The following is a 23655-nucleotide window of genomic DNA, read 5'->3' on the forward strand; positions in this document are numbered from 1 at the left end:
CTAACATGTAATGGAATCTAAGGTAACTAATTTAACCATCTTCCAAGGATCGTAGCGTCATGAAAATTGGCAGCTGTATGTAGTTCTGATGACTATACAATAATATGGTACTGTCGAACTGATCTGATGATGGAGACAGGAGGTGGCCATAGGAACTCTCGACCTGTATGTAACTAACATGTAATGGAATCTAAGGTAACTAATTTAACCATCTTCCAAGGATCGTAGCGTCATGAAAATTGGCAGCTGTATGTAGTTCTGATGACTATACAATAATATGGTACTGTCGAACTGATCTGATGATGGAGACAGGAGGTGGCCATAGGAACTCTGTGATGAAACAACGCAACCTAATTGTGTTAGGGGTTTTTAGAATTGTCTCAATGAGTATTAGTTGTCTGTCGTAAGAAAAGTACAGTCAGCGATAAAAGCTTGTAACAAAAATGAAATCAAAAATGAAATTTTTGCCAAAAACTTATTGTTGAGATTTGTAATCTATATGAGTTATTGACTTTCCTTTCCAGTGCACAGTGAAAATCATGGAGGGCATAGCACTGCCCCTAGTAATACTGCTGGTTGTGGTGGCGTCCTTCGTGCGTCACGTGTACCAGCTGCCCGGCGTCACGCACTGGACAGAGGTAAGCCCTATTAACTCACATTTATAGACGGGTCTATCGCGAAATTTATTTTATCTTATACCTTTAAACGAGCAATTCTTGTTTATTTATTTATTTATATGTATATATATTTCGGGGATCTCGGAAACGGCTCTAACGATTTTGATGAAATTTGCTATATGGGGGTTTTGGGGGGCGAAAACTCGTTCTAGCTAGGTCTTATCTCTGGGAAAACGCGCATTTTTGAGTTTTTGTACGTTTTCCGAGCAAAGCTCGGTCGCCCAGATATTTACCTTTATATACCAACGTTTCGACACAGGTTTAACTGGTCGTGGTCGCGGCTAACTGTAAATGTGAGTTAATATGTGTTCAAAACGCGAAAGTTTTAAATATTATTATAGTATCAAGGCCTATTTTTGAACAAAAATAAAAATCATGGCGGGTAGGGCCCAGCACTGCGGCAAATACTTCCTACAAATCCTTCATTGTTAAACACACGTTAGGTGACTTGCAGCTGCTTTGGTGTTCGAATGGGACATCGCTATATATTTGAATATAGAGCTCTCGCGCCCACACATCACAAGCTTTAGCCACAAAACGCGCCACGTGGAGTTCCGTGGCCCTCAGGTCGACATGATAACCACGTTAGGATAGCACCTAGCGACCAACGAGTGTCTATCGCAAGAATACTTTATACTATAGTTCGTTTTTTTAGCATTAGAAAGAAGGTAAGCGATCTTGACATGTCTTTTAATTGAAAAACGCTTTTTAAAAATCAGTAACTTATACTTATGAAAGCAGAAGAATATAAATGATCGTATTAGATTCATAATTGTTACATATTTACCTTTTTTCTAATGCTAAAAAAACGAACTATACACTATTTTAATGACCCCTCTTTATTCAATTATCCTTAATATCTGGGAGACCGAGCTTTGCTCAAAAACATATAAAAACTCAAAAATGCGCGTTTTCCCAGAGATAAGACCTAGCTAGATCGATTTTTCTTCCACGAAAACCCCCATATAGCAAATTTCATCGAAATCGTTAGAGCCGTTTCCGAGATCCCCGAAATATATATATAAATAAATAAGCAAGAATTGCTCGTTTAAAAGGTATTAGATAGATAGATTTACGTAACAAATCGTAAGAGCATAGAGTACAAATAAGTAAATTATTTCCCGTGTCTCTTCAGGTGTACTTTTTGCAAACCGTGGCGGCGTCGCTGCCACTCCTGCAGATCATATTCCCCGTCGTGTGGGTCGCCCTCAACTGCTACGGGATGGCGCGGTCAGTGCTATCATTTTTACATCTTTGTCCTTCTTTCAAAGAGTAAAAATCCCAGAAAAAATCTAAAGGCGAAATAGATTGGTACGATACTGCGCCATATGTTTTGTGGCAAGTGAATGGGGTTAGGCGGTTGAAGTATTTAGCAGACTAATAGAAAGTATTTCTATGAGATTTGGCTTAGAGGGCTGGCATCCAGGGCATTAAAAAAAGAAATTGACACAATTCTAGGGGTATGCTATTATGGCGCCATCTATGCAAACCTTTGACAGTTGCAACCCCATTGTCAAACGCTTACTGTTCGAACCATAGAAGGTAGCATCCTATAGAAGTGGTGTGCGCGTGCCTCCGTGAGAGACAAAACATACGCAATGCGACAATATTAAAAACACGTTTTAACATTCCTGACAATATACCAAAAACAATCTACGTAATTCGGTCGGGTTATTTGTTGCCCACACCATAAACCATACTAAATTTATGGTGGGGAACAAACAAAAAGTGAGACTGTGACAAGGACAAGCAATAGTACCGCTTTCTCTGCTACTCCTACTGAAAGTTGTATAAGTGTATCTCGTTCGGTCATTTGGCCCCTCCCCCGTTTCCTCTCTATATTATTGTACCTCTATGATTCGAACCGTTACCGTATTAGGTCGTTCGGATTCGAGGCAAGATTTTTTTATTGGACCTCACACTCTTTTTAAGACTACTATTTACAACTGTATTATTATATTTTAAAATCATAGTTTTCCTAGAGTTGTCCGAAACTCTATATTATCATTTTGCTGTTTTAAAAAAATATTTATAATAGTATCTAAACTTTCCCTCTTACAGGTTTAAACTGCTCTCTGAAACCCGTCAAAAGTACGTCCGTACGAAATCCTGCTCGATATCCGAGGATGCCAGCGACCCCCTTATTCAAGCACTCAGCGAATCCAACTTGAAGCCAGAGAGTCTCAAGTCTCTGTGGAAGACTTTCTATAACATCCTGAGGGGGAGAGAGGACATGGTTGTGCGGACAGCGAATATTGTGCACGTGTTGGGGTCTTTGTCGGTAAGTTTGATTCTAAACAGCCTAAACTGACTCTTAGGGGAAAAAATGCTGGTGGAAAACCCCTTGATAAATAAGTCAACTACCCTTTTGCTAGACTCTTTAGCATCTTCTAATTTTTTTAATTGATATAGTGTACGTACCGTGAAATTTGACGTTTCACTGTGGTATGGGTTCATCCACATATTACGTCACGGCAGCAGTGGGGGTCATGCCAAATGTGACAGTACGTATTAACAATCAATCTTTTTCATATGAATAAGTGTGACAAGGGATGTGGAGGGTCTAAAAAGTCGAAATTTTGTGTGACATAATTAATACTTACTTCCAAAGCCGACTGTGGAACAATGTCAGAGTCCAGCAAACCTGAGCTTCTTCGTCCTCATAATTTTTGTCCTTCGGATTTAAACTTCGCATCATTTTTTACGGGACAAGTCAGTAAATCACCACTGGTTTTTTCTGTCGGTTTTATTGGAAGATATTGTTCAACTGCTTTATATCGTGTAGGTAATAGACAATATCTGGGAGACCAAGCTTTGCTTGGAAAAAATATAAGAACTCAAAAATGAGCGGTTTTTCAGAGATAAGACCTAGCTAGATCGATTTTTTGCCCCCGAAAACCCCCATATAGCCCCATATATTTCATCGAAATCGTTAGAGCCATTTCCTAATCCCCGAAATATATATAAAAATAAATACATAAACAAGAATTGCTTGTTTAAAGGTGATCCGTGTTAGGACATGTTGATACATTATAATAAAAATATCTTATGTTTAATTTTTACTTACGAAGATATATACTTGGTCAACCAGATCTTGACAGTAGAAAAAGGCGGCAAATTTGAAAAATGTAGGCGCGAAGAGATATCGTCCCATAGAAAATTTGAGTTTCGCGCCTTTTTTTACTGACAGGATTTGGTTGACCAGCTATATATTAATTACAGGCCCTATGCTGCGTGGACAAGAAAGGCATCCTTTCCTGGCCGAACCCGACAGCGGAGAAGGTGTTTTTCCTGCGCCACTCCAGCTCCGCGTCCACCGCGTCCAGCAAGACCAGCCTGGCGGGATCCATGCGACAGAGCCAGACCAACCTCGACCAGGAGACGAAACAGAACGAACCGTCCACCATCGTTGAGGTGATTTCATTTATAAACTTTGAATAAATGTCATATACTAAGAAAAAGTGACCAAGGCCTCCAGTGCCCCAGGCTGGAATCGAACCAGCGTCCTCTGCTATCGCGGCAGGTGCCTGATCCATTCGGCCACCGGGCCACAGCGGCATAGGTCGAATTTTTCCAAGTATATGCACTTAATCATCATCGTGATTTCATTTAATCGAATTTGTCAACCGCAAAAAGAACCTTGAGCCTTGAATTTAGAGTTGAATTTTGATTGTCATTGCGGACGATTTATCGCGTCCGTGGGAATGGGATTCAAGGGCTTAATAGACAATCTGTCGTATTTCATGATCATTTATGATGAGATAGTCTGATATCAGGTTTCAAGTGCGATATTTTTCCATGGTCCTTGATTAGTTCCTTACACCTTGAAAACTCACACATACAATTTTGAACCTACTGACCGAGACCATATAGTTGATAATTGATTAACACTAAACAACGTTCCGAACCTTTTTTATGGTGCTTCAGGTTTGGTGTTTTGTATACAATACGGAATAGAATCTCAAATCTCAAACGAGCTCACTTTGAAAATGAATGATTGTACAGTCAGCAGCAGAAGTAGGTAAGCGGGTCAGGTGTTCAAAATGATCTTGACGCGACTTTATTGTTAAGAGAATAAGAGCGTGTCAAGGTAATTTTGAACACCTCACCCGCGTAGCAACTTCTGCTGCTGACTGTACTTACATAAAAAAATAACATAAAACTGAAATAGATATCATATACGAGTAGGTACCTATCTAAGAAAAAGTGACCAAGCTCTTCAGTGACCGAGGCCGTAATCGAACCGGCGTCTTCAACTTACGCGACTAACCCCTTGGCCATATGACATACTTCAGTTTATAATTTATTTTTCTCAAAAATGGACGGCAAAGTCGACGTTGCCGGTTAAAAAATAGGTCGCGAAGTGCGTAGTTTATGGTCAGTCAAAAAATTAAAAAGTTAAAAACATTGCAGTCTCGATTTCGGGACTGCAATGTTGCATACAAATTCCATTATTTAACGAGTTCCAATCTTTTTAAAACTTTAAATGGCCATATCAAATGAAGGCATAGGTCCATTAAACAGCCAAACAGATGATCAGCACTTATTATTATAATGTTGGTACCGCGACTATTTAGGTGTCTCAAATACGTTGGCGTATTTTCAGCAAAAAATACACGTCATTTTTTTTAAAGGCGGCAAGCAAATCTTTTTAATGGTTTTACTTTTTTCTGTGAAAATTAGAACGTTGCTTCTGTAAAATATTTCTATTTCTTGCACCATTTTTGAGAAAAGCACTATATATGACTCGGTTGGAAGTCTACTTGCTGGCTTCGGATTCAATTAAACGGACTCCCAAGGTTGTCCGTTTAAAACGAATCCTCAGCCTGCAAGTAGCTACTTCCGAACCTCGACAATAATGTACTATTAGGGACTACGTACTTGGTAAACTTTTGTTCCCTAGTTGAACCGATATGTTGGCAGGTTCTGGACCTAACCCACGACCAGAACGCGCCGTTCAGCGTGGAGTTCGACGACCAGCGCTGGCGGCAGCACCTGGCGCGGCTCAAGCCGCTGGGGCTGGCCGCGCTGCTCAACACGTGCGCGCCCGCGCCCAGGCACACGTACGCGCACTTCTGTGCGCATCTCACGTGCGAGGCGCAGTACAGGTAGAGACGATTACAAACATTCTAAAACTGTTACATCCTATGTAACTCCGTATAAGATAAATAAAGTCTAAGGAAAAAACGTGCCTCGGAAATCAAGAGAAAGTAATTCTCGGATAGATGGCGCACACACCTTCGGCCTATGCTCGGCTAGCGTTGACAACACCGTTTGATATTTAAGAACATGGGTTTGATAAATATAATAAAATCATTTACCCATATATAACGTGTTTTTCTCCAATATGCTCGGAAATGTTCACCTTATTGTAGCAAAAATAGTACGAGAAGTTCTTCGTTATTGTCAAACTCTAATTTAGAAAAATCAAACTATCGCTGTCCTGTTCTAACGGACGGGAATGAAAAAAACACTACAGTAATAAGTTATTACTGTAGTGTTTTTTACTTTTTAAAAATAAAAAACGCAAACAGCCAATTATTATAGCCGCGAGCCGCGTCTACACGACCCGATCAGCTATCATTTCAAGCTATAGGATAGAGTAAGATAGTAAGATAAACGACCTTACTTGTCTCGTTCTTAGAAGACCGTTGTGCTCGTGTATGATCGTGCGAATACTGCTTAATAAAACCAAAGATTATTTTTATATTTTTTTAAGGATCTCATCCGTGTTCATAAAGCTTATATAGTTTCTTAAAGGACTTTCTCATTTCAAACATAGACAGAGAGAATCATACTATCTTTGTCTTTTACTAGTACTAGCACCCAAAAGTAAAGGATGGGTATAGTTCTTACTGACTGACAAATTGGTTTGACCAACTATATTGCACAATTATATTGAATGAACGAATATTGAATGGTACTGACTGGCAGAATAAGTTTGTACCCTTAACTTTTAAAAATTAATTAAAGAGGGAAATTGTTGTTTTTGACATTTTTGATGTGAAGTTGTGAAGGTTCGATTTAAGTGATGCTTGATGCTTAAATAATTATTATTTTACCTTATTTCCTCGCATGTTTGGAGAAAAGCACTATATATGCCTCGACAGGAATAGCAATTCGTCGAATTGTCCTTTCCCGGCCTCTGCAATAATGTACTATTAAACGTCTATCTCTTCTATGTATTTTTAGTACATAATTGCAGTGACCGGGAAAGAGCAATTCGCGGATGAGTTTCGATTTTGTCGGACGACGCGAAGCGGAGTCCAACAAAGAAGACGAATCCACGAATTACTATTCCTGCCGAGGCAAACTGTCAGTCAACGTTTCTTAGCAACTTCTGTTTGACAATTGATGTGTTCAGTGATAGTGACGAGCTGACGAGTGACAAGTAATAATTTCTTCAAATAAAAAACTTTTGATAACTGAAACTTTGTTAACTCTTTTATTTCTCGTTACGTTGGCATTACTTTAACATGCACAAGACCATCTGTATCACCTATTTAAGGTGCCACAAAAAAAAGAAATGTCATCTATTGTGATGAATCTTATTATAAATGGCCATTTCCTTCCAGCGAGGATCTAGTTCCGGTAACTAACCGCCGTTGTCTCTGCGAACTGGCGAAGCAAATAGGATTCACGGAGTCTGTGGAGGATTCCTACAACATTCAAGAGTGTTTGCCTATCTTCAGGCATTTAGTAAGTATTTAAAGCTTTGGACTTGATTTAAGCGTTTGACACAGTATCAATACTATATTTTCTTAAAATCAAGAAATCAAATGGAGTAAGAAGCATTTTTAATACCTCTTGTTGGGAGCTGCATTCATAATTTCTGAAGCAATGATAACATTGATAACGTAAAAAAAGTAGATAGATTAGTTTCCCAAAGCAAGAAAAATATTGGAGTTCCACAAGGAAGCATCTTTGGTCATTTACTTTAAAATCTGTTATTATTCATTGTTATGTTCCTTTCAAGTCTAGTTGGAGTTTAGATTAGATTTAAACCTGGTCATTGTTTAAATGTTGACTTGTAATTATTTACATTGGTACCCGTTTTCACAGCAAGCGGACACTATACGTCGCGAGACGCGTTTCGTGCGTTCCCTACACCTGAGCACGCGCGTCAAGGTGCCCCTTCCACACATGCTCGCAGTCGTCGTCAAGGATCAGGCCAACCAGCTGCAGATGCTCACACAAGTGAGTCCAGCGTATTTGGGCGTTTTTTTTTGTTGTCCCCTACACTTTTTTTTCAAATTTGGGTATTTTTATGTTATTTCTACTCAGAATCACGAGCTCTTTCCATCCTAATAGGAGAAAAAAAGTGTCCCAAAATTTCCATAAATTTTTCGATCTTTCCATTCCGCGACCGCCATACAAAGTCTATGAAAAATGGTGACGTAATGGAAATAAAAACCTTACGAAACTTTTGAGAAAAAAAGTGTCCCAAAATTTCTATTCATTTTTCGATCTTTCCATTCCGCGACCGCCATACAAAGTCTATGAAAAATGGTGACGTAATGGAAATAAAAACCTTACGAAACTTTTTTTCTCCTATTAGGATAGAAAGAGCTCGTGATTCTGAGTAGAAATAACATAAAAAATCCCAAATTTGAAAAAAAAGTGTAGGGGGCAACAAAAAAAAACGCCCATTTATGCCAATTTCAAAGGTATGGCGCCATACCTGACCATACCTTTGGCCTATACTCGAGTAGATGGCGCCACTTTTTGATATTTAACAAATTTTACAAATGTCAAATTGATCAAAGTCAAATGGCGTTCTAAAAGTGTTAATCATGTGTCGAAAGATTTTACAAAATTTACTTTGACAATCCGCCTTTATACTAGTTAAATTATCTTTGCCAACAGTGACATAATATAACGGTTTCTTTCCAGGGCACAGCAGACATTATACTAGACTCGTGCGTGGATTACTGGAATGGGCGGGACTTGACGCCAATCTCCCCGTCTGACCGCAAGAAGATCATCGATTTCTACCAGCGCAATTCGCTCACGGCCTACTGTACTGCTTTTGCTTACAAGTAAATAAACCAACATGTATTTTACCTGCCTTAAAGTATGCCCATATTTGGCCAACGCGCCGCTAGCGCCATTCGCGGACCATTTGCGAAAACAACCTTGGTTGCTTTCTTGCAACATAGTGTACTAACTCAGTACGACGTTTACCGTGCGAGAGGTTCGCAAATGGCGCACTAACGGCGCATTTGTCAGATCTCTGACCTATTTATCAAAAGCTTGTAACTTGTAATATAAGTGGAAGTCCCTTTCAAACAAAAGCTGTCAAAAAGGGACTTCCACTTGTATTACAAGCAGGGATGTTGCGGATGCAGATTTTTTGACATCCGCGGATGCGGATGCGGATGCGGATATTAAAAGGCTCACATCCGCGGATGCGGATGCGGATGCGGATGTCAAGATTAGGTACTTAGAAAACGTCAAGTAAATTTTTAGTATTTTTTTATTTAAAAAAAAACGAAACGTTTAGTATTTGACGTATTTGAGCAAGAATATAGGTGCGTTATATTTAATAAACAGTAACTTGGCCGACTCTTCTGGATCTAGACGATTTCGTTATAGGTAATGATGAAATTACCTAGCACTTACGCCGCCGCTAAGACGTTCCTGTACCGGCTTGTTCAACATCCGCATCCGCATAAGCTCCGCATCGATTTTATGCGGATGCGGATGCAGATGCGGATGTTGAAAATAATGCGGAAGTTCCGCGGTTGCGGATGCGGATGCGGATGTTCGCAACATCCCTGATTACAAGTTACAAGCTTTTGATAAACAGGGCACTGGACAGATGTATAAAGTATAAAGAGCCTTTCTGGAACCCAAAAAGTCATCAGTTGTCATTGTAAAAATAAAGATAAAAGTTTTTTTTCGTGACGATGACAAAACATGTACGGACATGGACAGACAACAATAACAGCAAGAAAAGAAGAAATCAATAAGTGTGCATCACGAAATGTACCCAACTCAGCATAATGCTAGCTATAAAGCCAACGCTGGTCTTCCGTAGGGCCCATTCGGTGATGCCACCACAGATAACACGTAAAGCTACATATTAAAACACTACAAAGATACACAAAAGGAATAATTAAGAAAATACCGAATACAAAAAAATGTGACCTTGAGGTATTACAACCTTCACAAATTTTTTTATAAAAATTAATACTGATTCTATCTCTTTCTTGAACACCAGACCATTGACCCGCGGCATATCGCCGACCCTGTCACGCATGTACCTGGAACTGCCGGCGGACAGTCGGCAGTTATATGCGCCCCATTCCCAACAGTGGGCAGATGCTCCCGCTCTACATTTTCACTCCACCGGTGAGTAAGGACCTATTAGGTATAGTCTGGCAAACCTTTATATTAGTAGTATAAGTCTCTTGTGACCAATGTCACGTCAAAACATTGACGTATAATATCTAAGGACGGGCTAATGGGGCACTAAACATCGTACTAGTTCAGCGGTGCTACCCACTAATTCCAGCCAATCGTGCAGTCTAACGCGACTAGTTGCGACCAATAGCGCGCGTAATGCGAACTCGTCAACCAATCGCGCGCGTGATGCGAACTCATCAACCAATCGTGTTGTAGCGATTTCACACCGCTGTCATGCCTCATTATTATTGCCCCTAAAGCCAGTCCCTAGATATCTATGTCAATGCGTCAAAAGAACTCTATTTTCGCCGACACGCCTATTTTTGAGAGTTACTTATCATTTTTCAAAACACTTCTAAAGCTTAATGGCGTTGTACATAAAAGCGTTACTGGCCTGAATTAGCTATGAATCGTTTGTCTTCATCTGTCATTTTGACGTATGTATTTGTAAGAAAGGGATAAAACATAATTTTAATAAATCAGGCCCGTAAAGTTTTATGAATAAGGGGTAAGAATATACCAATTTTTTTTTCAGATTCGTTATTATTCAACGAGGTGACAGATGACGACGTAATTGATGCTGATGGATATTTCGACATGCAATGCAATCAGGTAGGCTCCATAATATGTTCATGAAGTTTAGATCAAGTCATATTCACCCATGTGATAAAGGATTAAATCGATTTAGTAAATTCGAGCATACACTTTCTAGTGAATCTTCTATTAGGGTTCCGTACCCAAAGGGTAAAAACGGGACCCTATTACTAAGACTCCGCTGTCCGTCCGTCCGTCCGTCCGTCTGTCACCAGGCTGTATCTCACGAACCGTGATAGCTAGACAGTTGAAACTTTCACAGATGATGTATTTCTGTTGCCGCTATAACAACAAATACTAAAAACAGAATAAAATAAAGATTTAAGTGGGGCTCCCATACAACAAACGTGATTTTTGACCGAAGTTAAGCAACGTCGGGCGGGGTCAGTACTTGGATGGGTGACCGTTTTTTTGCTTGTTTTGCTCTATTTTTTGTTGATGGTGCGGAACCCTCCGTGCGCAAGTCCGACTCGCACTTGGCCGGTTTTTGATATATAGTGCGTCAAAGGTCTCTTTGATTTCAAACATAGACAGAGAGAATCATACTATCTTTGTCTAACACTAGTACTAGCACCCAAAAGAAAAGGATGAGTATAGTTTTTTTTGTTTCTATTTACTAACAAGATTTGGTTGACCCAGTATATTATTTTCCTTTCTCATGATGGTCATTAAATTAATTACTACGAAGTTAGACGCGCTCTGACGTCTCAACTTCGGCGATATCTCCAAGAAGTTATTGATAATTTTTACATTTACTTACACGAAGTTAGTAAGTGACGCGCTCTGGCGTCTAAACTTCGACGATACCTTGGTGTTGAAAAGTCAAACTCAAAAGCAAGCTAAATATTGTTTTTCCTCGTGTTTTCTAAATTGTATTTCACGTTGCTGTGAAACAATTTATTAAGTTAATCCACTCGCATCAAGCCAATAGGGAGTATTACTGCAATGTTTTGCCGCCAGAGTGCAGCACTAGCGACTTTAGTATACCATAGAGTAACGTATACATACTGTACCTTAAACTATTTTTTGACAAATTTTCACAGACAATCAAATATGACATTGATACATCAAGGCGGTTTGTTTACAAAGGGCCTACCGGGAAACACGAAATCGTAACTCAGCTATCCGCCTCTTTATCGCTCGAATATGCAAAATTTCGACTCTCTCGTTTGCGGTAACCCTTAGATGGTGACTTTTTGTGGGAGTGGCGCCCCCTACGCAGAGTTTCGTGTAATATTCCCTATTCGTTATCTAATTCTATCTGTACTTGACAGGTATTTATAGGCATGGTAACGATGCAATACCAAGCCCAATCCGACATGGTGGAGCTGATCGAGCGGCTCGAACGAGCCTGCATCCGCTTCGTACACTTCAGTAAAGAGAACGAACTACGTTCCAGAGTATTTAGCGAGAAGATGGGCTTGGAATCCGGGTGGAATTGCCACATATCGCTCATCAGCGGGGAGACGCCGAGGTAAAATAGACTTTAAGAGATTATGATAGGGTCGTTAATGGAATCACTGCATACGTGTTTATGATTAGATTTTGTTCGTTAAAAATGAAAAAGGACAGGCGACGATCGGGAACATTTGTAGTGGTTGATAAGCTGGGGTAGGATCACTAAGGTAAAGTGGACTTTAGGCTGTTGGGACAAAGTTGTTATTCGAAAGTCTCGAATGAGAACAGCGAATACTCTAACGGGTTTGACTATGGCCTTGGCATTTGTACATGACTCTCATGAGATTGAAATATGTATTAGTGTCAAAACGTAACCGTCGTTCATTGGTGCATCATTTCTCCATTTTGAACAGAGAGCAGAGTTATATAGCTTATAATGTCAAAGAAAAATGTCTAGTGATGCTAATGTCATAAGAAAGTTTTTTCTTTGGCTGTAGCTATTTTCTGATCTCAAAGGAGGCTAACAGACAAATATGCTTAAACATATAATCAAGTTTGTGCTCTAACAAATGGGCTTTCAATGAATAACTGTCATTCTTCATCCAACACACAACGACAGACAATTTTAGACCGTAAAACCCCTTCATTTGGTTCAATTTACTAGTTAAACTTTCTACGTGTGTTATTTTTTAGTGTGTACTGATTGTGTATTAATCGTTGTTGTTTTTCATAAATTAATTTATTTGGCTTTGATCCTTGATGCCATATAAAATCTCAACTCGGACTGATTCTGATAATAAATAATATTTTTTTAGAGTTCCTTCTTAGAGTACCTCGAGCTATTCAAAATCTGCTAGTTCTAAGGTTTTTAGTAATGACAAAAAAAAAACCGGCCAACTGCGAGTCGGACCTGCGTTCCAAGGGTTCCGTACATTAAGTCCGACTCACGCGCGACAGCACATTTGTAATAGGTTTTCCTGTCATCTACAGGTAAAGAACTATTTTGTGTATTTTTTTCAAAATTTTAGACCCAGTAGCTTCGGAGATATAGGGGGGAATGGTCGGATAGACAGACAGACAGACGCACGAGTGATCCTATAAGGGTTCACGTTTTTCTATTACTGATTATAAACAATATAGATCAAAGCCAAATAAAATGATAATCTTTTTCTACAGGTGTAATCCTAATGTTTAGCGTGTTGCTTATTTGGCGATGCAAGCTATATACCTACGAACTGCAAAAACCTTCGATACCATAACATCGACATGATTCTTACAGTTTTCAGTAAGTGTCAGTACAGGCAGCGGGGTTTTGGGACCAATCATGACAATTAACTATTTAAAATTAACCCTGGATTGGGAAAGGGAATATACTTTCTACATTATTTTGAACATGATCCCTTTTAGATAAGGTTCAAAATGTATGAAATATCTGATGGCTATACAAGGGTAAATGTCTGTAACTCTTTTTACAATTACAATATAACTTGTATTGTTTGTGGGACTCAGACTGTACTAAAAATATTAGTTTGCGTCCAATTTTTCTCAAGAATATTTTGAACTCCTAGATATTAACGGAGAAAAACGCAAGTCATTAATAAGTCAGACACTAAAGCTACACTAAAACTTCCTTCTATTAAAATGCGTCTGTAATCCTGCACTAACTAAAGGGCATTAAGTTTGCTATTTGTACAATTTTATATCGTGCAATGAACAAAAACATAATGAACATAAAAGATACGACTAGCAAATATACCTACCTAAAATATCAGAAGTTATGTCAGTTTGGACTAGAAACTAGAATCACGGCTCGGCCACGACATTGAGCGCCTTGCGACGGCGGCAGCGATAACCATAGGTTGGAGCGAGACACATCGATCGGACCTTTAGTTCCTACATATGGTTGTCGCCGCCGCCGTCGCCAGTCGCTCAATGTCGTGGCCGAGCCGTGATTCTAGTTTCTAGTCCAAACTGAGATAACTTCTAATATTTTAGGTATATTTGCTAGCCGTATTTTTTATGTTCATTATGTTTTTGTTCATTTCACGATATAAAATTGTGCAAATAGCAGACTTAATGCCCATTAGTTAGTGCAGGATTACAGACGCATTTTAATTGAAGGAAGTTTTAGTGTAGCTAGAGTCTGACATATTTTTAATGACTTAAGTTTTTCTCCGTTAATTTCTAGGAGTTCCAAATATTGTTGAGAAAAAATGGATGCAAACTTATATTTTTACTACAATCTGAGTCCCACAAACAATACAGTTTAATTGTAATTGTAAAGAGTTAGGGTCTCCCCAAACTTATCGACGCGGAATCGGCAATGCCAATAGAAATGAAACTTTATGTCCACGCAATAAGAGCGAAAAAGACGCCGACGCGTCGGCCGTCGACGGCCGAACAGAGCCGAACCGAACCTTACCTGTTTATGCTGTTTACTATCGGCTTTCGCCGAATCCGCGTCGATAAGTATGGGGAGACCCTTACAGACATTCACCCTTCGATTGGTCCTTAAGTCGCCCTGTCCGTGTCGGAAGTTGACCGCGCCGCGTGTTGCAGCCGAACCGCGTCTCCGCTGTCCTCGCAGACCCTCGTCCGCCCGAGGCCCCTCCAAAGGGCCGTCGACACTTGTGACGCGGTCAGGCTCGGCTTTTATAATAGGTTTGTGTTTTATCATGATGATGATTGACTGCCAGTACTCCTTTCCTTTCGAAAGTATTAGGATGCTTTTCCCACTATGGTTTACATACAATTAGTGAAGTTACGTAATGTACGTTGTAAATATAACTGCAACTTATCTCAACTGCCTTTATTAGTTACATTTTTCCCAGTGAATAAAACATTCTTTAGGAAGACCTTCCCTTAAAAAAAAATGTATAAAGATAAATTTAAAAATGTGTTTAAAAAATTCAACAATTTGCAGACATCTTTAGTATTCAACGTGATCACGAAACGCAGTACTCAGTCAATTGTCAACACCTTTTTATCTATCTCTTTTAAATACATTATTCGTGTTTATTTGATAGTAAATGCCAGAATAATTGTATAACTTTGCCAAAATAAGAAAAAAAATCGAACATTTCTCTTCTTGAAAACACGAAAAACGTATCTTATTATCAGTATTTCCACGATTTTCTACTTTTTCTGGATTGTTATTATTTGTTCTGAATCCTTTTAACTAATGTAGGTAACTAGTATTATTAGATAGTACACTTTCTCTGAGTTTGGCACTGCACGGCATGACTAGACTATCTTTGATGCCCAATCCCAACATTTGTGCCATCCCAAAATTAATCTTATATGTGTAAAATTAGCAAATTACCCAACTATTGTAGCCGTAGACTATTTACGAAATCTCTATAATTGTCTATTACCTTGTTTCCCCCCTTTCAGTAGAAACAATTTAGTCCGACTATTGACGCATGCATCATTTTTTTGCCCAACCTGTATGGCATTTTAACACAACTAACTACACGACATTCATAGAGTTAACCGAGCAATGACTAATAGCATTGTACACCGCATTAGGTAGGTCGTAGACAATAAAGATCAAAATCGATATTTACGTACATCTGTTGGTGCATTTTATTAAGCTATATTTAAATAGGATACTTAATAAAGTATACCTACTTGACATGCATAAAATAAATATAAATTCATAAGACTAATATAGCACGTACAAACACTCGCTCTAAATTTCATAGGTGCAATAATTTTATTTGTTATTCATTCAAGATAACTGCTCATTTTATTAACATAAGCATTTTAGATGTTTTCATTACCTATATGTTAAGAGCCAGTGTTTATACTTAATTTATATAATGTTGGAACGCTACAGTCGGGTCGGAAGGTATTGGGTATATATAAGAGAGCAATGGAGCATAAAATAATCACTAACCATTATTATAATATTTATAATACAAGTATAATTTTTTGGAGGCTTAGTTAAAAATAGAAAAGTATATTTTGATTACGCAATACTTAACTAAAGAAAAATATTGTATCAATATAATTATATCCAATGTCTACTGTTTGTACTACGGCATACACTTAAGTTTACCATTCATTGCAACGATATTAAGACTACCTCCTAATATTTTCTTAAATAAAATGTAATCTGTATCAATGTTGCTAGCACTAATATGGCAGCTTCAAAGGCACTATCCATGTCGGCCCCTGGAGCTATAAACCTGGACCATAGCACCGTTAAATTCGACAGCGAAATCAAAAAAGCCAGGCATTCTATCACCACACACACTGGGCTCAAGGTAACTCAAAACAATTTTGTAAAAACTGTATAAAATGTTGAACCTTTTCTTGAGAGCTTAAGTTCCTAAACTTACCTATAAACATACGATTCAGAACTCTATTGAAGCTTAAAACTTACCTATGCATAAAATTTGCACCTTACTTTAACGTACCTACCGATTACATAAATTCCAAAGCTTACATATTCATATACGAGTAAAACATATCTATAAACTCTATATCTAGGTTAAAATGGCCTATTGTGGAAGATTTGAAGCCACAAATGGAACATTTTCAACCATTGACTGTATATTTCTCATTCATAGTTATTTACCAAAATAACAGATCTGTTATACTTCTACACAATTATCAAAACTTCAAATCCAAGTCATAACTTTGTGTAGCGTTGATTGCTATAAAATTTATTTTAACTGATTGAGACGCTCAGAAAGCGTGGACTGCAAGGTCCGTTTTGATAGAAATAACTCCCGAATAGCCTGGAGATTATTAGCAAAAATTAGTCACCCTAGAATTAGAACTTATACATTTTACTACGCTACTCTTAAATGACAGATCTATTATTATGACATCAGACCAAACTAACCACACGAACCCCAATAATCACGTTCCCTCGCAAACAGTTCCAACGCAGCAGTATAGCGACATCGCACCCGTCAGCAGACTCGCTGCTCGACTCGGACTCGCCGGCCGACGCGTGCCGCTCGCTGTCCTGCCTCACCGACTCCACCGACCACTCGGCGCCCGTCAACTTCGACATGAGCAACCGTGTGAGTACATCACACCAGCAGTATAGCGAGATTACCGAGCACCCGTCAGCAGACTCGCTGCTCGACTCGGACTCGCCGGCCGACGCGTGCCGCTCGTTGTCATGCCTCACCGACTCCAACGACCACTCCGCGCCCGTCAACTTCGACATGAGCAACCGTGTGAGTACATCACACCAGCAGTATAGCGAGATTAGCGAGCACCCGTCAGCAGACTCGCTGCTCGACTCGGACTCGCCGGCCGACGGGTGCTAGATGTCCTGCTTCACCAACTAAGTTAGCGATAAAAAGAAAACGAGTGAGTTATTATCGTGCCCAATATTGGGTACCTATTTAGACTTGGAATCTTTTTAACTCTCGTGACAAACAGAAATCTGCTATAATTTGCTCTACTTCTGCAAGTTACTTTATGTAAGTACTTTGTGTGTGGACTGTGGAATACACAATAGTCTGAAAACAAAAGTAGTTACCCATCCTGTGTGTTGAAACTACTGCACTCATTTGCTGTATGTATTTGTATAATACACCGGCATGAAATTGAACTTACACCTCCCTTCATGATAATGATTTCCATGGGTATGTATAGTTACAGATTTTGTATTATGCTTTGTGGAATCGGTTTGAAGTCCCATTGGGTAATTAGAAAAATCCTTTGCATTTTCTTATAAAAGCCGTTTGCAAATTGAAAACTTGATAGCGTATAGAAATAAGGTGTTACGAAGTTTCGGTTTCGGCATAAAAATCATGTTTCGGTCGGTCGGACACGTAAATAAACCATATATGTACCAACAACTTAAGTCACTTTTAAGAAACCAGAAGACTTTCGTCCTGCGGGCTCAGCACGGTTCCATTTTTATCGACTATCACTATGCCCGTCACTTTCGCACTTACATACTTGTTAGAACGTGACAGGCATGGTGACAAACGGTAAAAATGCGACCGTGCTACTAGGGCTGGTAATAAGATTTACATTAAATACCTATTGTTTCAGGCAAAACTTCCTCGCGGCATCGACGCCATCCGCCCCCACATAGAACAAGTGGACAACGTACCGCTTCTCGTGTCACTGTTCACGGACTGCTCAGCGCGCTCAGTACAAATGATGATACAGATCATGCAGGTGAATGCATACCCTTATATTATTTGATTAGGTATGAGGAACAAAATTGGAACCTGACTACATCCTTGTGGAACATCAAAACAGAGTACACCAATGATAGTAATAATTTAACCACGGATATTTCCTAGTTGTGAACGATTGCAGAGATTTGTAATATGTACATATTTCAATCATGGGAGTAGTGACCCGTGTGGTCTAATGCATGGAAGTCAATGTAGGTAATATTGCTGTCAACCTTGTCAAACGCTTTATCAATGTCATTGTGAATTGCAGTGTGGAGCGGGAAGTAGGGCAGCAAGTAAACAACACGAGTATTGCGTAAAGACTGGCCTTTATTCAGACAAGCGTTACCTATTTATACTTACATTATTAGAGACATGCACAAAATATAACTCCTCACACCTCCCCTTTTAAAGGAAAAAAAAATGTATAACATATAACATTTTTTTTTAATATACTAGTGATTATACAAGATTTGTTTACTTTTACACTTTTACATAACAAATATATATAATATATATATTTTTTTTAGCTAATTCAATATATCTATATGTATACTAGCTGTTGCCCGCGACTTCGTACGCGTGGATTTGTATATTGGTGGTTATATATTCTACATTAGCTTAGAATATTATGCAGCAAAATATTGCAGTAGGACGGTTAATCATTTGTTAATTATTAATATTATACAACGCATGAGACTTGTCTTTCACAACCTACGAAGTTTCTAGCCCCTAACTAAATAAAATTGTTCTCGACATAATCCCTCTCAACCCCCTTAGAAGATTTTCATGTCCTCTATTTAATAAGACCTACTACCTAACTACCTATTTACGAAGTTTGAAGTAAATAAAATTTGAACCCTATATAAACTTTCAACCCCTTTTTAACCATTTTAGGGGATGAATTTTTAAAAACGCTGAAATTACTTTTCTTGTATTCTAATAATATGCCTCTGTACAAAGATTCAAGCCCGTTCTCACAAAAATGTTTGAACTCCATACAAACTTTCAACCCCTTTTTCACCACCTTGAGATATAAATTTTCAAAAACGCTGAAATTTATTTTTTTCCGTTTTAAAATAATACCTTTTTATGAAGTTTCAAGTTCCTAGCTTAAAATAAAATTTGTACCCTGTACAAACTTTCAACCCCTTTTTAAACCTGTTAGGGGATGAATTTTACTAAACGCTGAAATTACTTGTATTATCTTCTAATAATATCCCCAAATACAAAGATTAAAGTCCCGCGCTCGAAAAAATTTTTGATATCCATACAAACTTTCAACCCCTTTTTCATCACCTTAGGGGATGAATTTTCAAAAACACTGAAATTAGTTTTCTTGTGTTTAAATTTAATATCTTTTTGCAAATTTTCAAGTTCCTACCTTAAAATAAAATTTGCACCCCAAGACGAACTTTCATCCCCTTTTTAAATCCCTTAGGGGTTTGAATTTCCAAAAACTTTGCAATTACTTTATTTTGTAATCGGCTATTATGCCTTTCTAAGAAGTTTCAAAGCATTTGTTATGGATTCAAACTTTTAACCCCTTTTTAACCCTGTTAGGGGATGAATTTTACAAAACGCTGAAATTACTTTTCCTGTCTTTTAATAATATCTCCAAATACAAAGATTCAAGTCCCGCGTTCGAAAAAATGTTTGATATCCATACAAACTTTCAACCCCTTTTTTACCACCTTACGGGATGAATTTTCAAAAACGCAGAAATTTGTTTTCTTGTATTTTAATAATATATCTTTTTACGAACTTTCAAGTACCTAGCTCAAAATAAAATTTAAACCACATACCAATTTTCAACCTCTTTTTAACCCTGTTAGGGGATGAATTTTACAAAACGCTGAAATCACTTTTCCTGGCTTTTCATAATATCCCCAAATACAAAGATTCCAGTCCCGCGCTCGAAAAAATGTTTGATATCCATACAAACTTTCAACCCTTTTTTCACCACCTTAGGGGATGAATTTTTAGAAACGCTGAAATTAGTTTTCTTGTATTTAAATTTAATATCTATTTGCAAAGTTTCAAGTTCCTAGCTTAAAATGAAATTTGCACCCCAAGACGAACTTTCATCCCCTTTTTAACCCCCTTAGGGGTTGAATTTCCAAAAACGTCGCAATTACTTTATTTTGTAATCAGCTATTATGCCTTTCTAAGAAGTTTCAAAGCATTTGTAATGGATTCAATCTTTCAACCCCTTTTTAACCCTGTTAGGGGATGAATTTTCAAAAACGCTGAAATTACTTTTCTTGTCTTATAATAATATCCCCATATACAAAGTTTCAAGTCCCACACTCACAAAAATATTTGATCTCCATACAAACTTTCAACCCCTTTTTCACCACCTTGGGGGATGAATTTTCAAAAACGCTGAAATTAGTTTTCTTGTTTTTTAATATAATACATTTTTACAAAGTTTTAAATTTCTAGCTTAAAATAAAACTTGTACCCCATACAACCTTTCATCCCCTTTTTAACCCTCTTAGGGGTTGAATTTTTCAAAATCGCTTCTTATCTCTTGTACACTTTATAAATGCAACCTAGTGTGCAAATTTCAACTTTCTAGCTTTTGTAGTTTCGGCTCTGCGTTGATGAATCAGTCAGTCAGTCAGTCAGTCAGGACACTTGCATTTATATATATAGATATTATTCATAGTAGGGCTTAGTTCTATTCTTATGTACTAACATTGATTTTCCATCAATTTCGACTTCCACATTAGGAGACAAGTCGCGTAAAACTCGGTATGGTCCCAAGTAAACATTTGCTAATTTATTGCCAACTTCATTTTTAATCAAAACCTTGTCGTTTGGCTTGTATAAAATACAATTTGTTTTTGAATCATACCTGATTTTTCTTGATTGTTTAGATTTTATTAAATTCTCACGTGCTTCTTTTTGACTTAATTGGATTCGGTATTTTAATTCTTTTGGGTAGCTTTCATGATTATATAAGGGTTGTACTATATTTCCCAACAAATTACTAGGTAAATTACACTTCCTGCCATACACAAGTTCAAACGGGGTATATTTGGTTTCGGTATGCACCGATGTATTAAACGAAAAACTCCAAAATGGCAGCCAAGTGCTCCAAGTTTCAGGGTGAGTATCAGTTTGGATACGTAAGAATGCAGCTAAATGTTTATGCGTGTTCTCGAGAGCGCCTATACTTTGATGGTGATACGCTGTGGAGTTTAATTGTTTTATATTTAGTAGTGTACTTACCTCTTTAAAGATGGATGACACAAACTCCGTGCCCCGATCGGTAGCTATCTGCCTGGGAACGCCGTATCTAAGTATAAAATTGTTTACCAATGACATAGCTACGTCTTTACTTCTTTTAGAAAACAATGGATAAGCTTCTACAAATTTTGTTAGTTCGCACTGTAATGTGAGTATGTATGAATAACCATCATCATCGGTCTCTAAAGGGCCAACTAAATCTAAAAAAATTTTTTCGAAGGCATATGTTGCAGTTGTCGTGATTACCATTGGTTCTTTAATGGGGGTAGCATATTTATTTTTTTGGCACTTGTCACAGCGTTTTACAAAACTTCTAATGTCATTTTCCATTCCCGGCCAGAAGTAATATTTTTTTAAATTATTATACATTCGTCTCATGCCCGCGTGACCACTAGTGGGCAAAAGGTGAAAGTCATTTAAAATTATCTTACGTTGTTCGCTGTCAGAAACTCTTATTATATCTTTTAAAATGCCAATTTTCACTTTTATTTGACATTCTGGTTTCTTTATTTCATTCATTAATTTTTGTATAAATATTTCCATCATTTTATTTTTTACGATGTATATCATGTTTATATTAATTTTACAACAAAACAAGTCCAGCTCTTTCACAAACTCGCCTGGCGAAATTTGTGATGAAGAGTCCAGAAATTTAATAAAGATAATGTTTTTATTGCAATCATATAAAAATATTTTATTTTCGTAGTCATTTTTTAACATGACTTTCTTTTTTCGCGTATCTAATTCCATCCTACTAATAAACCGTAACTCTACTGAACCCGGTAATTTATTATGGGTTTCTATACATTTCGGTGATCCTTGAAAATCATCCTTGATTGTCATATCCTGTTTAGTTATTGTATTTTCTATTTTCTTCGATTGCGCTCTGGTTGTAACGCATACGTGTTCACTTAGTGTCTTTAAGTCTTTACAAGTAATATAAGCACGCGACAATGCGTCAGCGGGCGCATTATCGGATCCTCTTACATATTCAATGACAAAGTCGTATTCTTCAAGCGCTAATCTGAACTTTAATAGGCGACTTGATGGATCCCGCATTCCAAATAAATAAACAAGTGGCTTGTGATCTGTCCTAATAATAAAACTAGTTCCGTACAAATAAGGCCTGAAATGTCGGACGGCCCAAAAAATTCCTAAGAGTTCTTTTTCTATAGTGGGATAATTTTTTTCTGATTTATTTAATGTTCTGCTAGCATAAGCGACGGGCCTATTATTTTCGTTACTCAAAATTGCTCCCAAAGCATAGCCAGATGCATCTGTCTGTAAAATAAACTTATTATTCGGTGAAAAATCCGGGTATTGAAGTACCGGAGGAGATGCAATTTTTTGTTTTAAGGTATCGAATGACACTTGACATCTTTCGTCCCATACAAAGGGGACGTTTTTCCTTGATAAATAATTTAAGGGTATTGCGATTTCAGCAAATCGCTTAATAAATTTCCTATAATAATTTGCAAATGCCACAAATCTTTTGACTTCGTCACTATTAGTAGGAACAGGAATTTTTTGTATCGCAGCTATCTTATCCGGATCGGGCAATACTCCGTCACTTGACACTACGTGACCTAAATACAAAAGTTCTTTTTTCAAAAAATCACATTTGTTTGGATTTAATTTTAAGTTGACTTTACGCAACCTACTAAATACATCCATTAGATTCTTGTTGTGATCATCTAAATTTTTACCAAAAACTATGAGGTCGTCTAAGTAGATTAAACATTTATCGTATGTCAGACCAGACATAGCGATATTCATCATCCTGGAAAAGGAATTTGGAGAGCTGCGTACCCCCATAGGCATACGGGTCATCATATACTGGCCAGAGTCAAAGGCTGTATATTGTCTACTATCTCTGTCGAGGTCACATTGATAATAACCATTTGCTAAATCTAAGTGACTAAAATATACACATCCTGAAAGAGAATCTAAAATTTCCGTTATATTAGGTAGTGGAAATTTGTCATCCTGTATACAATTGTTTAACTTTCGATAGTCTATTACTATACGCCATTTTTTCTCTTGTGATCCGTGACTTTTTTTTGGAACTAACAAAAGGGGACTAGACCACTCGCTCGAGCATTTTTCTATAATTCCTTGTTTCAACATATTATTTAATTCATCCTTTATTATGGTTTTCTGAGCATGTG

General features: G+C 37.8%; 1 protein-coding gene across 1 annotated transcript in view; it reads left to right on the top strand.

The window, feature by feature from the left end:
- The window catches only part of LOC134651008 (transmembrane protein 94), a 47213-nt gene that overhangs the window by 6105 nt on the left and 17453 nt on the right, over nucleotides 1–23655 (top strand). The window contains exons 6-20 of the mRNA XM_063505978.1: nucleotides 525–638; nucleotides 1813–1907; nucleotides 2739–2958; nucleotides 3900–4091; nucleotides 5601–5785; nucleotides 7253–7376; nucleotides 7740–7874; nucleotides 8571–8716; nucleotides 9901–10031; nucleotides 10621–10697; nucleotides 11954–12153; nucleotides 14637–14738; nucleotides 16213–16345; nucleotides 16967–17113; nucleotides 18102–18230. Coding sequence (XP_063362048.1) covers nucleotides 525–638; nucleotides 1813–1907; nucleotides 2739–2958; nucleotides 3900–4091; nucleotides 5601–5785; nucleotides 7253–7376; nucleotides 7740–7874; nucleotides 8571–8716; nucleotides 9901–10031; nucleotides 10621–10697; nucleotides 11954–12153; nucleotides 14637–14738; nucleotides 16213–16345; nucleotides 16967–17113; nucleotides 18102–18230 — 2130 coding nt within the window. The remainder of the gene's footprint in view (nucleotides 1–524; nucleotides 639–1812; nucleotides 1908–2738; nucleotides 2959–3899; nucleotides 4092–5600; nucleotides 5786–7252; nucleotides 7377–7739; nucleotides 7875–8570; nucleotides 8717–9900; nucleotides 10032–10620; nucleotides 10698–11953; nucleotides 12154–14636; nucleotides 14739–16212; nucleotides 16346–16966; nucleotides 17114–18101; nucleotides 18231–23655) is intronic.

Source organism: Cydia amplana, chromosome 9, assembly GCF_948474715.1.
Source record: "Cydia amplana chromosome 9, ilCydAmpl1.1, whole genome shotgun sequence".
Taxonomy (NCBI): Eukaryota; Metazoa; Arthropoda; class Insecta; order Lepidoptera; family Tortricidae; genus Cydia; species Cydia amplana.